Source organism: Trichosurus vulpecula, chromosome 1, assembly GCF_011100635.1.
Source record: "Trichosurus vulpecula isolate mTriVul1 chromosome 1, mTriVul1.pri, whole genome shotgun sequence".
Classification (NCBI taxonomy): Eukaryota; Metazoa; Chordata; class Mammalia; order Diprotodontia; family Phalangeridae; genus Trichosurus; species Trichosurus vulpecula.
This window is the reverse complement of record NC_050573.1, coordinates 4,102,655-4,123,244: the sequence shown is the minus strand read 5'-3', so window position 1 is coordinate 4,123,244 and position 20,590 is coordinate 4,102,655. Positions and strand designations below refer to the sequence as shown.

The following is a 20,590-nucleotide window of genomic DNA, read 5'->3' as shown; positions in this document are numbered from 1 at the left end:
TTCCAAAGAGATCACACAAGTGGGGCATGGAACAGTAGGTACAATTTTTTATAGCTGTTCTTTTGGTTGTGGCAAAGAATTGAAAATCAAAGGGATCCCCATCATTTGGGGAATGGCTAAACAAATTGTGGTATATGAATGTGATGAAATACTATTATGCTATAAAAAATGAGGAGCAGATGGACTTCATTATAATCTGGAAAGACTTATATTAACTGATGCTGAGTGAGGGGAGCAGAACTAAAAGATCGTTATACCCAATTACAGACACAGAGTATCTGTAAGAACTAGCTTTGCTAGATTTGGCTCCTCTCATCAATGCAAGATTCAAAGACAGTTCTAAAAGACTCATGATGGAAAAAAGTTATGTGTGTCCAGAAAAAGAATATATATATATATATATAATCTGAATGAAGATTGAGACAAAATATGTGCTCTCTTTTTTCCCTTCTTTTTTGGTTTCATTTCTTTTTTGTCAGGATAAATTCCTTTGCTTATAATTCTTCTTTATAATTGGACTCATGTAAATAAGTTCCATATGAAGTTATATGTAGAATCTACTTTGGATTAGATACTGTCTTGGGGGCAAGGGGCAGAAGAGAGAGGTAGAAAGAATTTAGAACCCCAAAACTTGTGGAACAGTGTGTTGTAAACTAAAAGTTAGAAAAAATATTTATAACTAAAAATAAAGCAATTATACCCTACCTAGTTAGATGCAAAGCATATACATGTTAGAAAACATGAAAAACAATGTAAATTGGGATTCTGATTTTGCTTCTTTTAGCCCTCACTGTGGTCAATTTGTAACCATAAAATGGAAAATGAGAAATAGTGTTGGCATGGCCAGTATTCCCACTTCTCATAAAGTAAAATAATTAGATATCTCCCCTGACTATCTCTTTCAGTTCTGTATAACATGAAGAAATAGCCTCCCTCTTCGAAAGAGGCAAATTTCTCTGAATACAGCCTTCATCCTATCTGATTCGGTCTTCCTCACAACATTGTTTTCTCTATCGTTTTGACCGTTTCACCAACTGCTACCTTTCTCTATTTACTGGCTATTTCCTAGCTACTTATAAATATGCTCAGGTCCCTCATTTCAAATTCTAGAAACAATGCTCACTGGATCCAACTAATCATGGTAGCTATTGCCCTGTACCTCACCTCCATTTCTTGGATTAATTCCTTAAGGAATTCATGGTATTAAACACCTCCTATTCCTCTCCTCTCACTTTCTTCTAAAACTTCTGCAATACAGCACCTAAACTCTTTATATGAAATCATTCACTTCAAAGTCACCTATGATCTCTTCATCATCAAATCAAATGCACATTTTGAAATCCTCATCCTGGGTTGACATCTTTGCAACTTTGCGTGCTGTTGATCACGCTCTTCTTGATAGCTTTTCTTCTCTTGGGCTTTCTGATGCTGTTTTCTTCTGGAGCTTCTGCTACCCGCATGACAGTTTCTTCATTGTTTCTATTATCACATATGAAGCAGGTTTCAAATGCAGTGGGCAGATCAAGGGATCTGGAATCAGGCAGATCTTAGTTCAGATCTCTCCGTAGACACATACTGGTTGGATGACCATGGGCAAGTCACCTAATTTATGTGTGCTTCACATGGGAAGAATAACAGCATTTCCTCACAAGGTTTTTGGAAGGATAAAGTTATATAATATTTGAAAAAGTTTTTAGCCCAATGCCTGGCACACAGTAGGCACTCTCTAGATGGCTAGTCTTACCCCACCTAAACTCTCCATAGGATTAAGTTACTCTAATTCTATTCATTGTGCAAAATCTAGATGTAGTTTTAGGAGAGGCCCACCCACTCTCTCCTAAGTCAGAGTGCCCTGATCAAGGTTTAAAAGAAAGGAAACCCAATAACACCCACCTGTGGGAACTTGTAGAGCTCAAGCAGGGTGTCCATCTGGATGGACAGAGCTGATGTGGCTCCTCCAATGACAGCCACAGACTTCTCTTGCCTTCTGCAGCTGAAGTTAGGGACTAGCTGACCCTTTCCTGTCAACCACCGCAGGGAGCTCTCCAAGGTTCTCTCATCACTGTGGTAGGCATTGTAGACCTGGAATCCCAGTGAAATGTTGGGCAACAGAACAGGGTCCCTGTTGACCTCCTCCACAGCAAATCTTATGGTCATGGCCTGCTGATAGTTTTTGTGCAGCCACCTGGGGGGAGAGAATCAGAAACCATGAAAAAGGCTGAAAAGAGAATCCATTTCAGAAGGAAAGCTGCCTCAGTTATGTGAATGCACAAAGCAAGCGCTTCACCTCATTTTGTGATTATAATGACAGTAACAACAGCAACAATAATAGTAGCTAACATTTACATGGTCCCTGACAATATCCCTGGGAGATGGGTGCTATTATTATCCCCATTTCCCAAATGGGAAACTGAGGGAAACAGAGGTTAAGTGATTTGTCCAGAGTCACACAGCCAGTAAAGTCTGAAACTTGATTTAAACACAAGTCTTCCTGACCTGGGACCTCTTCCTCTATACAAAGTTGTACCTTTCTGCCTCAAGATGATTACTAAGAACAGGCTCGAGGAGGGTGGAGGCAAGATGGTGGAGTGAAGGCAGTGACATAATTGAGCTGTCTCATGAATTCTTTCAGATAGCTCAGAAAAAGTGAATATGAAGAGATTTGAGAGAGATAGAATCCATTAGGAGACAGAGTGTGGCAGATTTCCAATCAACACAAGCCCAGAAAGTCAACAGGAGGGATCTCTTGCACAGGGCTGGGAGAGGGCTGAGCATGTAGAGCTATACACAACCATACTGGAACACCATACCTGAACAGGAGCAGGCCCAGTCCACCAGCTGTGGTGGTGGTCCACATGCCTCTCAGTGCAGGAAAAGAGTCTGTTGGAGCTAGGTGAGACAGAAGCACAGAGCCTGCAACAGCAGCAGTTACTCCTGAGGCTATTGGCCCACAGTCTAAAGGCTTGAAACTCACCTTATTGAACTTCTTGGAGCTAGGATGATATAATACACTCTAAGAGCTCACATCCCTCCATTGCTGACCTTGAGTACCCCAGAGAATACTGCGCTAGTAGAAACCATGGAATAGAGGAGGCAAAAGTGGGGGTTCAGCAGTCATTTAGGTTAGGAAGTTAGGGATACCCCCTCTTGTGGTGACAGAAGGAGATCAGTGCAGGAAGGGAGGCATCCCAGCAAGCCCCACCATAGCAGACCAGCTGGATTTCCTGAGCCCCAGGTGGGGCGGAGCTGGCAAGCACCAACACCAGGACCCCAAACATTCCTTTGCACAGCCGGGGAAATTGGCAGACACCAGTGCAGACCAATGGCTGAGGCCACCTGTGTTATATAGCACAGCCCTAGGGGGAAGAGGAGACTTCTAGCAGCCAGACCACCCCTCCCCCACACCTCACACTGTGAGTTTCGGTGGAACCCTGAGGAAACTCAGAAAGACGTTGCTGGGCCTTAATCCTTGGCACATGACCTGGAAAATAGACCCAGGAGAGACAGTCTAAGAATTATTGGTATACCGGAAAGCCATTATGAAAAAGAAAAGAGCCTGGACAGCATCTTCCAAGAAATCATGAAGGAAATGTCTCTGAGGCCCTAGAAACATAGGGTAAATAGTCATCAAAATTATCCACCAATCACCCACTTAAAGACGTCTCAAATTGAAAACACCAAGAGATGTTGTAGTCAAATTCCAAAATTTTCAGGCCATGGAGAAAATACTGCCAGCAGCCAGAAAGAAACAATTCCAGTACTGTAGAGCTACAGTAAGGATCACATAGAACCTTGCAGCTTTTACATTAAAAGATCAGAGGGACTGGAATTTGATATTGTAAAAGGCAAAGGAGCTTCGACTACAACCTACAACCAAGATTCAACCATCCAGCATAACTGAGCATAATCATACAGGCAAGGAGATGGACATTCAATGAAATAAGGTAATTCCAGACCTTCTTGATGAAAAGAACAGAGCTCCAACGAAAACTTGATCTTCAAATAATAAGTATTCAAATAATGTAATCATAACTGTTAATGTGAATGGGATGAACTCTCCCATAAAACAGCAGCAGATAGAAGAATGGATTAAAAACCATAATCCTACAATATGCTGTTTACAAGAAACACATTTGAAACAGGGGGATACACACAGGGTAAAGATAAAAGGCTGGAGTAAAATATATTGCGCTTCAGCTATTGTAAAAAAAAAAAAGCAGGTGTAGCAATCCTAATCTCAGACAAAGAGAAAGTAAAGATAGATTAATATAAAAAGCTAAGGAAGGACACTACATCCCACTAAAAGGCACCATAAACAATGAAGCATTATCACTGTTTAACATACATGCACCAAGTGGCATGGCATGCAAATTCTTAGAGGAGAGATTAATGGAGTTACAGTAAGAAATAGACAGCAAAACTATGATAATGGGAGACCTCAACCACCCCCTCTCTAACCTTGATAAATTTAACCTCAAAGCAAATAAGAAAGAAGTCAAGGAGGTGAACAGAATTTTAGAAAAGGTAGGTATGATGGACCTCCGGAGAAAACTGAATGGGGATAAAAAGGAATATACTTTCTTCTCAAAAGTACATGGCACATACTCAAAAATTGACCATGTACTAGGGCATAAAAACCTCACAATCCAGGGCAGAAAGGTCTAAAGTAGTCAAAGCATACTTTTCAAATCATGATGCAATAAAAATTATTTGTAATAAAGAACCATGGAAAAATAAGCTAAAAATTAATTGGAAACTAAATAATCTAATTCTAAAGAATGAATGGGCCAAACAACCAATCAGAAAAATAATTAATAACTTCATTCAAGAGAATGACAATAATGAGACAATATACCAAAATTTATGGGATGCAGCAAAAGCAGTTCTTAGGGGAAGTTTTATATCTCTAAATGCTTACATGAATAAAATAGAGAAAAAAAGGAATCTAATGAATTGGGCATGCAAATGAGAAAGCTAGAAAAACAACAAACTGAAAATCCCCAATTAAATACCAAATTAGAAATACTGAAAATCAAAGGAGAGGTCAATAAAATTGAAACCAAGATAACTATTGAATTAATAAATAAAACAAAGAGCTGGTTTTATGAAAAACCAATAAAATTGATAAACCTTTGGTCAATTTGATTAAAAGGAAGGAAGAAAATCAAATTACTAGTATTAAAAATGAAAAGGGTGAATTCACCTCTAATGAAGAGGAAATTAAAACAATAATTAGGAATTATTTTGCCCAACTGTACGCTCATAAATTTGACAACCTTAGGGATATGGATAAAGAGCTACAAAAATATAAACTGCACAGGTTAACAGAACAGGAAATAAAATTCCTAAATAACCCCATGTAAGAAAAAGAAATTGTGCAAGCCATCATTGAACTCCCTAGCAAAAAATCTCCAGGGCCAGATGGTTTTACATGTGAATTTTATCAAACATTTAAAGAACAATTAATTCCTATTCTTTATAGACTATTTGGGAAAATAGGTGAAGAAAGAGTCCTACCAAATTCTTTATATAACACAAATATGATACTAATACCTAAACCAGGAAGAGTCAAAACAGAGAAAGAAAATTATAGACCAATTTCCCTAATGAATATTGATGCAAAAACTTTAAATAAAATATTAGCAAAAAGATTGCAGCAACTCATCACGAGAATAATACACTATGACCAGGTAGGATTTATTCCAGGAATGCAAGGCTGGTTCAATATTAGGAAAACTATTAGCATAATTGACCATATCAACAACAAAACCAGCAGAAACCATATGATCATCTCAACAGATGCAGAAAAAGCCTTTGACAAAGTACAACACCCATTCCTATTAAAAACACTAGAAAGCATAGGAATAAGGGGAACCTTCCTCAAAATTATAAATAGCATCTACCTAAAACCATCGACAAGCATTATTTGTAATGGGGACAAGCTAGATGCATTCCCAATAAGATCAGGGGTGAAACAAGGATGTCCATTATCACCCCTATTATTCAATTTGGTACTAGAAACGTTAGCTGTAGCAATAAGAGAAGAAAAAGAAATTGAAGGAATTAGAATAGGAAAAGAAGAAACTAAATTATCACTTTTTGCAGATGATATGATGATCTATTTAGAGAATCCTAGAGAATCAAGTAAAAAACTACTTGAAAAAATAAACAACTTTAGCAAAGTTGCAGGATATAAAATAAACCCACATAAATCGTCAGCATTCCTATACATTACTGACAAAGCCCAACACCAAGAGATAGAAAGAGAAATTCCATTCAAAGTCACTGTAGACACTATAAAATATTTGGGAGTCTATTTGCCAAGACAAACCCAGGGCCTATATGAACATAACTATGCCACACTTTTCATGCGAATAAAATCAGATCTAAATAAATGGAAAAATATCAGTTGCTCATGGTTAGGCCGAGCTAATATAATAAAAATGACAATTTTGCCTAAATTAATCTATCTATTCAGTGCCATACCAATCGAACTACCAAAAAATTATATTACTGAGCTGGACAAAATAATAATAACATTCATCTGGAAAAACAAGAGGTCTAGAATATCCAGGGTATTAATGAAAAGAAATGCTAGAGAAGGTGGCCTAGCGATACCAGATATTAAACTGTACTACACAGCAGCAGTCATCAAAACTGCCTGGTACTGGTTAAGAAACAGGGGTGTGGATCAGTGGAATAGGATAAGTACACAAGTAGGAGAAATCAACAAGTTTAGCAATCTACTCTTTGATTAACCCAAAGAGGCCAGCTTCTGGGCTAATAATTCATTATTTCACAAAAACTGTTGGGAAAATTGGAAAATGGTAGGGCAGAAACTGGGCATAGACCAATATCTTATACCATATACCAAAATAAAGTCAAAATGGGTTCATGATTTAGGAGTAAAAGCTGATACTATAAGTAATTTGGGAAAGCAAGGAATAGTCTACTTATCAGATTTATGGAAAAGTAAAGAATTCATGACCCAACAATAGATAGAGAGCATTACAAAATGCAAAATAGATAATTTTGATTATGTTAAATTGAAATGTTTTTGTACAAAAAAGCCAATGCAACAAAAATTAGGAGGGAAGCCAAAAATTGGGAGAAAATCTTTGCAACTAGTATCTCTGATAAAGGCCTCATTTCGAAAATATACAGGGAAATGAGCCAAATATATAGGAACACAAGCCATTCCCCAATTGAGAAATGGTCAAACGATATGAACAGGCAGTTTTCAGAGGAAGAAATTAAAGCTATCTGTAGGCATATGAAAAAATGCTCTGGATCACTACTGATTAGAGAAATGCAAATCAAAACAACTCCTAGATACCACATCTCTCCTGTCAGATTGGCTAAAATAACAAAACAGGAAAATGATAAATGCTGGAAAGGATGTGGGGAAATTGGAACATTGTTACATTGCTGGTGGAGTTGTGAGCTGATCCAGCCATTTTGGAGAGCAATTTGGAACTATGCCCAAAGGGCTATAAAAATGTTCATACCCTTTGACCCAGCAATACCACTTCTAGGGTTGTATCCCAAAGAAATCACACAAGCGGGAAAAGGACCCATATGTACAAGGATATTTATAGTGGCTCTTTTTGTGGTAGCCAAGAATTGGAAATCAAAGGGATGCCCATCAATTGGGGAATGGCTGAACAAGCTGTGGTATATGAAGGTAATGGAATACTATTGTGCCATAAGAAATGGGGATGATACAGACTTCGTAACAACCTGGAAAAACCTACACGACATAATGCTGAGTGAGTGGAGCAGAGGCAGGAGAACCTTGTACACAACCACAGATATATGGATTCCGTGAGGACCAACCCTGACAGACTTCGCTCTTCTCAGCAACGTAAGGTGCAAGGACAACTCCAGGGGACTCACGATGGAGAATGCTATCTTCATCCAGAGAAAGAACTGTGAAGTTTGAATACAGATTGAGGCGCACTACATGCTCGCCTTTTTTGCTTCTCTTTTGTTTTTGTTTTTGGGGTTTTTTTTTGTTCTGTCTCTTCTTTCTCATGATTCATTCCATTGGTCATAATTCTTCTCCACAACTTGACTAATGTATAAATTAATTCAGTGCGAAGTTATACATGGTAGTTATATGAGATTCCAGGCCGTCTTGGGGAGGGAGGGGGGAGGGAGGAGAGAAAATCTGGAACTCAAAATTATGTAGAACCATGTGTGGTAAACTAAAAATAAATAAATAAAATTAAAAAAAAAAGAAACCATATGATCATCTCAATAGATGCAGAAAAAGCATTTGACAAAATACAACACCCTTCCCTATTAAAAACACTAGAAAGCATACAAATAAATGGAACCTTCCTTAAAATTATAAATAGCATCTGCCTAAAACCATCAACAAGCCTTATTTGTAATGGGGATAAGCTAGATGCATTCCCAATAAGATCAGGGGTGAAACAAGGATGTCCATTATCACCCCTATTATTCAATTTGGTATTACTTATGTTATCTGTAGCAATAAGAGCATAAAAAGAAATTTAAGGAATTAGAATAGGCAAAGAAGAAAGTAAATTATCACTTTTTGCAGATTGTATGATGGTTTACTTAGAGAATCCTAGAGAATCAAGTAAAAAACTACTTGAAATAATAACAACTTTAGCAAAGTTTCAGGATATAAAATAAACCCACATAAATCCTTGGCATTACTATACATTACTAACAAAGCCAACCGCAAGAGATCGAAAGAGAAATTCCATTCAAAGTTCCTGTAGACACTATAAAATATTTGGGAGTCTATCTGCCAAGACAAACCCAGGGCCTACATGAACATAATTATGAAACACTTTTCACGTGAATAAAGTTAGACCTAAATAAATGGAAAAAATAACAGTTGGCTCTTGGTTAGGCTGAGCTAATATAATAAAAACGACAATCTTACCTAAATTAATCTATCTATTCAGTGCCACACCAATCGAACTACCAAAAAAATATTTTCCAGTGCTGGATAAAACAATAACAAAATTCATCTGGAAGAAGAAGAGGTCTAGAATATCTAGGGTATTAATGAAGAGAAATGGTAGAGAAGGTGGCCTAGCCATAACAGATATTAAATTGTACTATAAAGTGGCAGTCATCAAAACTACCTGGTACTGGCTAAGAAACAGAGTGGTGGATCAGTGGAAAAGGATAGGTACACAAGATGGAGAAGTTAAAGACTATAACAATCTACTCTTTGATAAACCCAAAGAATCCAGCTTCTGGGCTAAGAATTCACTATTTCATAATAACTACTGGGAAAATTGGAAAATCATAAGGCAGAAACTGGGCATAGACCAATATCTTACATCATATACCAAATAAAGTCAAAATGGGTTCATGATTTAGGAATATAGCCTGATACTATAAGCAATTTGGGAGAGCAAGAAATAGTTTAGCTATCAGATTTATGGAAAAGAAAAGAATTCATGACAATAAGAGACAGAGAGCATTACAAAATGCAAAATGGATAATTTTGATGACATTAAATTCAAATGTTTTGTATAAAAAAGCCAGTGCAACAAATATTAGGAGGGAAGCAGAAAATTGGGAGAAAGTCTTTATGACCAGTGTCTCTGATAAAGGCCTCATCTCTAAAATATTCAGGGAACTGAGCCAAATTTATGGGAATACAAGTCATTCCCCAATTGAGAAATGGTCAAACGATATGAACAGGCAGTTTTCAGAGGAAGAAATTAAAGATATCTATAGGTACATGAAAAAATGCTCAAAATCACTACTGATTAGAGAAATGCAAATCAAAACAACTCTTTGGTACCACATCTCTCTTGTCAGATTGGCTAAAATGACACAACAGGAAAATGATAAATGCTGGAGAGTATGTGGGAAAATTGGAACATCATTACAATGCTGGTGGAGTTGTGAACTGACCCAGACATTCTGCAGAGCAATTTGGAGCTATGCCCAAATGGCTATAAAAATGTTCATACCCTTTGACCCAGCAATACCACTTCTAGGGTTGTATCCCAAAGAGATCACACAAGTGGAAAAAGGATCCATGTGTACAAAAATATTTATAGTGGCTCTTTTTGTAGTAGCAAAGAGTTGGAAATCAAGGGAATGCCTATCAATTGGGGAATGGCTGAACAAGTTGTGGCATATGAACATAATGGAATACTATTGTGCTATAGGAAATGGGGATGATACAGACTTCATAATAACCTGGAAAAATCTACATGATATAATGCCGAGTGAGCAGAGCAGAACCAGGAGAACGTTGTACACAACCACAGATACATGGATTCTGTGATGTCTAACCCTGATAGACTTTTCTCTTCTCAGCAATACAAGGTGCAAAGACAGTTCCAAAGGACTCATGATGGAGAATGCTACCTACATCCAGAGAAAGAACTATGGAGTCTGAATGCAGATTGAGGCACACATAATGCTCGCCTTTTTTCCCTTTGTTTTTTTTTCTCTTTTGTTTTTGTTTTTGGTGCTTTTTTGGTTTTGTGTCTTCTTTCTCCTGATCCATTCCATTGGTCATAATTCTTCTTTACAACTTGACTATTGTGTACATACGTTCAATGCGAAGTTATATGCAGAAGATATATCGGATTCCATGCCATCTTTGGGAGAGTTGGAGGGGGAAGGTGAGGGAAGAAAATCTGGAACTCAAAATTATGTAGAACCAAGTGTTGTAAACTAAAAACAAAAAATCTCCAAAAAAAAGAAAGCAAGAATTGTGTGATTCTTTGTACTTGTATCTCCAGTGTTTAGGAGCACAAAGAAGGCACTTATTAAATTAAATAGCTTGTTGTTTGATTGACTTTTTAAGAAGGTGAGACTTCGAGCTGTTTCATTTGAATATGAAAAGTCCAGTTGAGAAAACTAACTTGCCCTAGAGTATAAATCATTTCTGGAGCTTTTCCTCAGCCATTCATTTGTATAGTGCAATAGTAGGCCTTCAGAATTTAAACAAATTGGGTAACCATGAAGCCCATAAATTATTGGGCAAATCATCTTTGCCTGGTGATGGCCCAGCTTGCAGAGATGAGGATTTGGAAAATTAATGGGATGGTCACTGTAAGTTAAGCTTAGGTCTCTCACTGAACAGGCCCAGCCTTGTGTCTGGAAGAGTTGTCAAAGTGAAAAGCCTGGGAGGTGGAAAGTCTAAGAGATGATATCATGAGGGAAAAGAATTTCAAAGCCTCCTGGCAGTCCAAAGCTAAGGGTCTTTGCTGTTTTATAAAGAGCCCAGCAGTTTCCCAGCAAAAGAGTACAGCTGAGCCTGGGGTTGGAGGTGATGAAGAATTCAGCTCACATCAAAAGGCAAGGCCAAGAGAGTCCAGTTGCATAATCTAGCCAACAGAACCACATATTCTTGGTGAAGCAGCAGACAGATTCATTTACAAAATAGGTCACAGCTCTGTGAGGCCTCTATGATGGAAGAAAATCAAGGATCTAAAACTCTGAGAGTGAAAGTTGACTTGGCCACCATTGTGCCCCATAAGCATTACCTTTGAATTTCTGTCTCCTATGTCCGTGACACTATGTATATTGGCAGGAGAATTCATCTCAGAGTTCCTGAATTTTTCAGTGGGACAGTTTGAATGCTGCCCTGCAGAGGGAATTTAGAAGGGGAAATCTCTGAGGGAAATAATAATAAATTCATTTTTGTTCATGTTGAGTTTAACATGTGTATAGGACATCCGGTTTAAGCTGTGCAATGGACACCTGAGGATGAAAAACTGGAGGTCAACAGAGAGGTTAGAGCCGGAGAAGAAAACTCAAGAATCTTTTGCATAGAGATGATCACTGAGCCCATGGGAGCTATTGAGATCTCCAAGTGAAGCATTATGGGAGAGAACAGAGGAAAGCGGAGGACAGAACCCTGGGGACCACCCAAAGAGAGCACAAGAGAGAGTCAAGATCCAAAAAAGGCTGTAGAAGATTATAGGATAGGCCAAACCTGTCAGGGAGCCAACGATCAACAAGCATTGTTGAAGAACTTCTTATGTGTCAGACATTCTGCTAAATTTGGATTTACACCAAAAAGCAAAAGACGATTCCTTCTCTCAAGGAGCTTCCAATGTTACAGAAAAGGCATATACAGGGGGGTGAGGATGGAGATAATCATCACTGGGAAGTCAGTAGTATTAAGAGACATTAGAAAAGTCTTCCCAGAGAAAGCTCAATTTTAGTCTGGACATGAAGGAAGCCAGGGAAGACAGTAGATGTAAAGAAGGAGGGACATAATTTCAGGCATATGGGACAGCCAGTGAAAATGATTTTGGTAGGGAGATGGTGTATTTCTGAGGAACTGTAAAGAGGCCAGTGTCACTGGGTTTCAATGTACATGACAGTGAAGTTTAAGATGTAAGAAGACTGGACAGTGATGGAGTGAGCAAGATGATGAATGACTTTGAATGCAAACAGGGAATCTCAAACTGATTTTGAAAGTGAAAGGGAGAAGTTGAAGTTAGGAAATAAAGTGAAATGTAATAGAGATAGAAAAATGTTTCATGTGTTCAAAAAGTCATCTTCATAAGTATAACATGGGTGAGACTATTTTAAACAGCTAAGTAACGGTTTATTTGGGGAAAATCCAGAGTTTTAGTTGAGTAAAGCTTAATATATCTTAAGAGTGTGACCAGAAGGTACCCAAGAGCTAAAACTAACTTAAAGGGGATGGGAAAAACATAATTTCCAGAATGTGAGTTTAGTGACAGAGCATTGTATGCTGCCCTACTAAGATCACTTATGAATTCAAAGATTCTATGAAAGAAGGCCCTACATTGAGTTCCATCCTAAATATCAAGAATCAGCAGGGGACAGGACCAATTCTTAAGGGAAAATCACCTGCCAAGAATGAGTCACCCAGGTTTCACTAGCTTCCTCAGAGGCAATCTCAGTTTTCCTGAAAAGCTTTTCATAAAGGGCACAAGCCACAACATACACAGCATTGTAGATGGTGTAACTCAGGCCAGACATGGTCATGTCAAAAAGGAATATAGGCAAAGCCTCCAAGGTTGCATTTGATGGAAACTGCTCTAGCTCCAGGTTTTCACATTTATCCCAGCACCAGAAAGCTGACAACCAGAACTCCTTAAGTGGAATATCCTCTGGGTCTTTATTAGGGTTGATTGACCTGAGAAAAGATTTAAATCCAGGCACCTCCCTGGTTAGGTATGTAAATTTGAGATCTCCATAGAAATTGTAACTGTCAACATAGTTGTGTCTCATGATGACATCCCAGTTAGAAGTGACAATCCAAACCTTATATGTTGGGAAGAAGGGAACTTGTGAATGTCTCAAAACCATTAAGGAATCTGTATCATCAAGAATCACAATCACCCTGGCTGAAGACTTGATGATAATGAACATGAAATCCAACTCTAATTCTTCATGTCTTCTCTCACTGGTGTGGATCTCCTCTGTGAAGGATGCACAGACATTATGCTTTGCCATCTCTCCTGTCACATCCCAAAGGCATTCCTCACCCCTGAGATCAGCTGTGGCCACCAGACCTATCCAGGTCCATTTAAAATGTACCAGTAACTGGACCATACCTTGGGTCCAGGAGGAGTCTCTGGGAGCCATCTGGTAGAGAGAAGAAAGCTGGGCCTTGTCGCTCAGGATGGGATGCAAAGGACCAAAGCAGAGCTGGACAATAGGGAAACACGAGAAAAATTGAATTCTATACATATGGTAGTAAGGATAGAATTGTGGCAAATTACCAACCCTGATCATGCCATCCTTTCTTTGTTGGGATAAATGTAGTGGTTTTTTTCCTTTTTTAATTAATTTATTTTAAACTTAAATACTAAAACTTAAAAGCAGAAGAAGAAAAGAAATACATGATAAACTTAAATATTAGAACTTAAATACAAAATAAAAAGAAACAAAGCCTTACCATATGCACAACAAAACATATTAGAGGATTTAAAATACACAGCAATCAATCTCCATTTCAAGAAAGCCTGTATAATAAATGCTACACATTCTTTTCAGAGCTGTGCCATCTTTTCTTTACTTCCTTGTAAGTTTTATTTTGCTCTCTGTTGTGCACTTTTTACTTTTTTCTTTTTTTCCCCCTTCTTTCCTACCTCCCCCCAAAAGGCTACAATTAAGCACAGATATAGATGGATAGACAGACAGACAGATAGATACATAGATAGATAGATATAGATAGATACACATACATACACATTTACATACATATACTCAAATATCTATACACATGTAATTAAATATTTATACATATACTTAAATATCTATAATCATACTCAGATATAGACATATACATTCATATACATCTATGTAAAACTGTACTATACTTACTTGTCCTGTTTCTCTGAGGGTGCATAACCTCTTCCTTCAGAAGTCTGAGTCCATATTTTACAAAGTCTACCAACTCATCATTTCCTGCATCACAGCAGTATTCCAACCTTATCCTGCTTAGTTATTTTACATAGGCTAAAACAATATATCTGACATATAGTGTTGTTTCCCTTTTTTTGTCTTTTGATCAAACCAATTTTATCTTTAACTATGTCTGAGATCATGATCACTACCCCTGATTTTTTTCCCTAACTAATGCTACTCTTGATCTTTATTTTGTGTTTGTGTGTATTTCTTATTTTTATCTCTCTGTGTTGACAGGCAAAATGGCCTTTGTTTTCTTTGCGTAATTCAGTGAGCCTTACTAGGTGCTAAGCCGCAGGCCCAAACCCCATTAGATGTTAACCTAACCTATGTGGATGTGAACCTCCCAGGGTCCTAAGAGGAGGGGCCAACTCAAGAAACAATCACCAGAGCCTGAACTCTGGTCATTCACATGACGTTTGATGATGTCTGAAGCCCTATAAGAAGGGAGGACAGAGCCATTTGTGCAGGGCTCCCCAGAAGGTGTTGATGATGAGACTCCGGGCAACTGTAGCTAAGGAGCCCTCCAGCTTGTAAACCTGGATGCTGAAACTTTGTTGAACTCTGGTAACTACGTGCTGGGATTTGAATCAGACAAAGTCTGTCTGTTGATGTTTGTAATTTGTTTGCATTTTGTTTTGAAGTTCAGGGTGCTGGCTTTTTACCCCGAAACTAACTGAATGATATTGGTATGCTGAATTAAAGTAAGCTTGTCAACCCCTTCACCTTGCTTTCCTTAATTAAGCAGATCAAAAGAACCTGTGCTGTTGGCAGCTTTCTGGGTGCTGGCTGTGGGTGAATCTTATACCCCCACAGAAGCTGCTAGCCAGATTGTTCACACACCCTCTTGACCCCTCTCCTCTACTTCTGCATGATTCCTTATTTTTTTTTATTTTGGAGTGGGAAGGCAGGGCAATTGCAGTTAAGTGACTTGCTCAAGGTCGCACAGCTAGTAAGTGTGTCAAGTGTCTGAGGCTGGATTTGAACTCAGGTGCTCCTGACTCCAGACCCTGTGCTCTACTCACTGCACCACCTAGTTGCCCAGATTCCTTGACCTTTTATATCTTAATTTATGACCTCCAAGTATCACTACCTTATCATCCCATTCCTGCTAATTTTAATTACCTCCTATACACCACCTTATCCTATCCCTCACCCTCCTTTTCACCTTTGCCTTTTGTTTCTTTCTGAATTTAGAAGACTTTCAAACCCTTCTAAACATGTATCTATTATTCCTTCTTTAACTGATTCTTGATGAATAGGAATCCGGAACTGCCAGCCCTTCTCCCCCATTCAATTCCTCTGTGTCACTTTTCCCCCCCACGTTTCAGTTCTGCCCCAATCTTTCTTTTGAGCTACCCAAATACTAATAACAATCTTAGACATATGTTTTACATTTCCATGATTGTTTTATACTTCCTATTTGGTTATCTCACTTATTACTGGAAATGTTCCAAGAATTCTCCTCAAGTGGTAGATAGGTGGCACAGTGAATTGAGCACAGGTCCTGGAGTCAGCAAGACTTAATCTCAAATCTGAGATAGGTCACTTGCCCTTTGAATAGCTTAGTTTTCTCATTTGGAAAATGGATATAACAATAGAACATACCTTCCAGATTTGTTGTGAGGATCAAATGAAATAAGATAGTTAATAAAAAGAGTAGCTAACACTTAAATAGGGTTAATTATATGCCAGGCACTGTATGCCTGTACACTACATTGGAAACCTTAAAATACTATACAAAGGCTAACCATTATTATTATTCAATTTCTTCGGATCTCTTACGGTATTCCTTCCATGAGCCTTCTGTAATATCAATTAAGGTAGGACTTTCTTACTGGTTTAAAATGATTAATTAATTGTCTTTGATTGAGTCTTAGTAGGTGCTAAACTGCAGGCCCAAACCCATATCTATTAGGTGCTAAGCCCATGTGGGCGTGAGGTCTTAAAGGGAGTTGCTAAGACCAGAGCCAATAGTAAGAGCCTAAGTTCTGTTCTCTCAGATGAAGTTTGAGGATCGCTAAAGAGTGCATAAAAAGGGAAGATAGAGCTATTTACTTAGGGCTCTCACTCTTGGCGGGGTGCTGATGTGGAGACTCCAGGAAGCTGTAATTAAGAGCCCTCCAGCTTGTCAACCTGGATGTTCAGATTTTGTTAAATTCTGGAAACTATGAATCGAGATTTAAATCAGACAAGGTCTGTCTGTTGATGTTTGTAATTTGTTTGTATTTGCTCTGAAGTTCAGGGTGCTGGCTTTTTCCCCTGAACAAAGTGAATGATATTTGTATGCTGGATTAAAGTAAGCTTGTCAACCCCTTCACCTTGCTTTCCTTAATTAAGCAGATCAAAAGAACCTGTGCTGGCAGCATTCTGTGAGCTGGTTGTTGTTGCTTTTATACCCCCACAGCAGTTGCTAGCCCAATTGTTGCAGCCCCTTCTTAACAGATGACAGTGCCTCATGCATCACCAAAAAACAACCCTGTTTGTTTGATTATTTTTAATGGGAGCTCTCTTCTCTACTCCTACTTGAGTAAAATCACTTAGATGTCTTCCCTTACTATCTCCTTAACCTCCATTTAATGTGAGGAGGTAGTCTCTCTCATTGTTAGGGCAAACTTCATGGAATGCACCCTTGATTGCATCACAATCCATCTTCTTCAACAGGGTGTGCCTTCTGTCATTTCCACTCTCTCACTAATCTGTAATCTCTCCCTACTTCCTGGCAGTTTCCCAGATGTTTAAACCTATGATCATGTCCCTCTCCTTCATCCTAAAAGAAGCCTCATCGGATACCACCAACTCTGGCAACTATTGTCCTATTCCTCTCCTGCACTCCATGGCTTAATTTCTTGACAAATGTCTATATTCAACATCCCCTGTTCCTCTCCTCTTACTTCCTGCTAAACCCTCTGCAAAATATCACCTAAAGTCTCTATCTGAAGTAGCTCCTTCCAAAGTCAACTATGATCTATCTCTTCATTCTCAAATCAAATGGCCTTTTTAAAATCTTTATCGATGTTGACTTCTCTGCAGCTTTGGATACTGTTGAGTGTACTCATCTCCTTGTCTTCTCTTCTCTTGGTCTTATGATGCTGTGCTGCTGGTTGTATGACTGATTCTTCTTTTTCTCTTTTGTTACGTATGCAGCAGGTTTTGGAAGCAGTGAATAGAGCACTGGGTTTGGAATTGGGAAGATCTTAGTTCAAATTTGTCCTTAGCCTACTGGTAGAGGGACCATGGGCAAGTCAGTAAATGTTTTGCATACTTCAGTTGGGAATAATAACAGCACCTGCATCACACTGTTGCTAGGAGGATCGAGTGAGATAATATTAATAAGAGTGTTTGGCACAGTGTCTGGCACAGAGTAAGCACTCTCTACATGTTTAATCCTACCCTACCTCAATCCTCCATAGGATCAGGTTAACTCTAATTCTATTCTCTGTGAAAAATCTGGATGTAGTTTAATGGGAGGTCCATACACTCTAAGTTGGAATGGCCAGATAAAGGTTTAGAAGAAAGCAAACCCAATAACACCAACCTGTGGGAACTTGTAGAGCTCAAGCAGGATCCCCATCTGGACAGACAGAACTGATGTGTCTCCTCCAATGACAGCCACAGATTTGTCCTGCTCTCTGCAGCTGAAGTTAGGAACTAGCTGACCCTCTCCTGTCAAACACTGCAGGGAGCTCTCCAAGGTTCTCTCATCACAGCGGCAGGCATTGCAGACCTGGAATCCCACAGAAATGTTGGGCAACAGAACAGGACACCTGTTGATCTCCTCCAGAGCAAATATTATGGTCATTGCCTGCTGGTAGTTTTTATGCGGCCACCTGAGATAAATAGAAGGCTGAGTAACATGAGCCTGTGGTGGGAGGAGCCTGCTGAATGGGTAGAGTAGGAAGGGTGGAGCAGAGCTGAGAGTGAGACAGAACAGTCAGACCTGGGAAAGAGAAAGAGAGACACAAACCAGCTGCTAGCATGAGTAATGGAGGGAATGATTTTGCCCTTGTTGTGGGAAGGCTCTAAAAGAGGGAAGGTTTGGGGATGGTGGTCCCCCCTGCATCACTAATGTATATAGTTTTCTTTGTTGCTATGATGGACTTGACTTTCTGGTGTTGGGATTTAGCTTTCTGATGTTTGAATAAATGTTTTGGTTCTGCATTCAGTGAGGAGAATCTGTTATTGCGATTCAGAAATGTGCTGGCATAGTCACATCAACGGTAGGTGCTGTGAGTAACCCATTGGCACTACAAGCTCCTAATTAGAAAGTGCCAGCAAAGTCCACTTATTTTTTCAAGTACTAAATATTAAGCATGTATTATATACATTTGGAATGAAGCCATTCGAAAAGGCTTCCTGGACTTTGTCATACCTGCTGAAGACTATTGATCAGTCAAATAACAACCATTTATTAACATTTAGCCTATGCCAAGAATGGTAAGAGCACTACAAATGTGAAGCAAAGGTTGAAATAGATCCTGGATGCTATCTGAGTGCACTGATTTCTGGGCCCGGACTGCTGAGTTTGAATCCAGCCTCAGACCCTAGGCAAGTCACTTTAGCCTCAAGTTGCCTCAGTTTCCTTGTCTGTAAAATAGGGATAATAGTAGAGCTTACCTGTCAGCATTGTTCTGATGAAATGAGATAATATTTGAAAAGTATATAGCACAGTGCCTGATACATAATACCCACTTAATAACTTTTTGCTTCCTTCCTTCTTGTTCTCAAGGAGCTCGTGTGGCTGAATAAGAAGGGAGAAGGTACCTAGGTGGCTACTGGCTGTGAACTGGGAATACCTAAGTTGAACTTCAGCTGAAATTCTTACTGTGCGACTCTGGGCAGGTCACTTAATCTGTTTCTCTCCATTTCACTCACCTGTAAAATGGGGATGAATGATAGTATCTCTCTGACAGGGTGCTTGTGAGGATCAAATGAGATCATGATTGTAAAGCACTCCTCACAGCAACCCTGGGAAGTACATATTGTTATTATGCTTGTTGTACTCATGAGGAGGCTGAGACACAGGCGGGTTGAGTGTTTTGCCCAACTATCACAAATTTAGTGTCTTACATGTGATAGGAATTGAGTTATTTCTGACTCAATATAACAGAATTTGCTCACTTTTGTGTTGAGTAATTAATTATTTTTTGTTTACAACATTAAGTTCCACAAATTTTTGAATTCTGAATTTTCTCACCCTCCCTCTCCTATTCTCTCCTCTCCCGAGATGGCATGTAATCTGATATAAGTTCTACATATACCTTCGAATTAAACTTTTTTTTCCCCAATAATCAAATTATAGAGAATTATAGCCAATGAAACGAACCATGAGAAAGATGTAAAATTTAAAAAAGAGCAAATTATTTCCTTCAATCTGCATTCAGATTCTGTAATTCTTTCTCTGGATATAGACAGTCTTTTCCATCAAGAGTCTTTTGGAGCTCTCTTAGAACCTTGCATGGTTGAGAAAAGTCAAGTCTATCAAAGTTAGTCATCACAGAAGCAATGTGTCTGTGCTTGTGAGCAATGTTCTCCTGGCTTTGCTCCCTTCACTCATCATCGGATCACATAAGATTCTCCAGGTTCTTATGAAGTCCATCTGCTCCTCATTTCTTATAGCACAATAGTATTCCACTACATTCATATACCACAATTTGTTTAGCCATTCCCCAATTCATGGGCATCTCCTTGATTTCCAATTCTTTGTCACCACAAAAAGGGCTACTCTAAATATTTTTGTACATATGGGTCCTTTCCCCCCCTGTATGATCTCTTGGGATACAGCCCTAGAAATGGTATTGCTGGGTATCCACACTTTTATAGCCTTTTGGGCTTAGTTACAAATAGCTCTACAGAATGTTTGGAGCAGTGAGCAACTTCACAAACAATACAATAGTGTTCCAATGTTCCCACATCTTCGCCAACATTTATCATTCTCCTGTTTTAACATGTTAGCCAATCTGACATGAGAGATATGGTACCTGAGAGTTGTTTTGATTTTCATTTCTCTTAAAAACAGAGATTTAGAGCATTTTTTCATATGACTATAGATATCTTTAATTTCTTCCTCTGAAAACTACCTGTTCATCTCTTTTAACCATTTATATATTGGGGAATGATTTGTATTCTTATAAATTTGAATCAGTTCCCCATATATTTTAGAGGTGAGGATTTTGTCAAAGAC

The 20,590-nt window shown here is 38.7% G+C and overlaps 1 protein-coding gene across 1 annotated transcript in view; it reads right to left on the bottom strand.

Annotated features, from left to right (window-relative positions):
* The window catches only part of LOC118843643 (vomeronasal type-2 receptor 26-like), a 52,995-nt gene that overhangs the window by 23,387 nt on the left and 9,018 nt on the right, over positions 1–20,590 (bottom strand). The window contains exon 2 of the mRNA XM_036751409.1: positions 1,894–2,185. Within this exon, the coding sequence (XP_036607304.1) occupies positions 1,894–2,185 (292 nt within the window). The remainder of the gene's footprint in view (positions 1–1,893; positions 2,186–20,590) is intronic.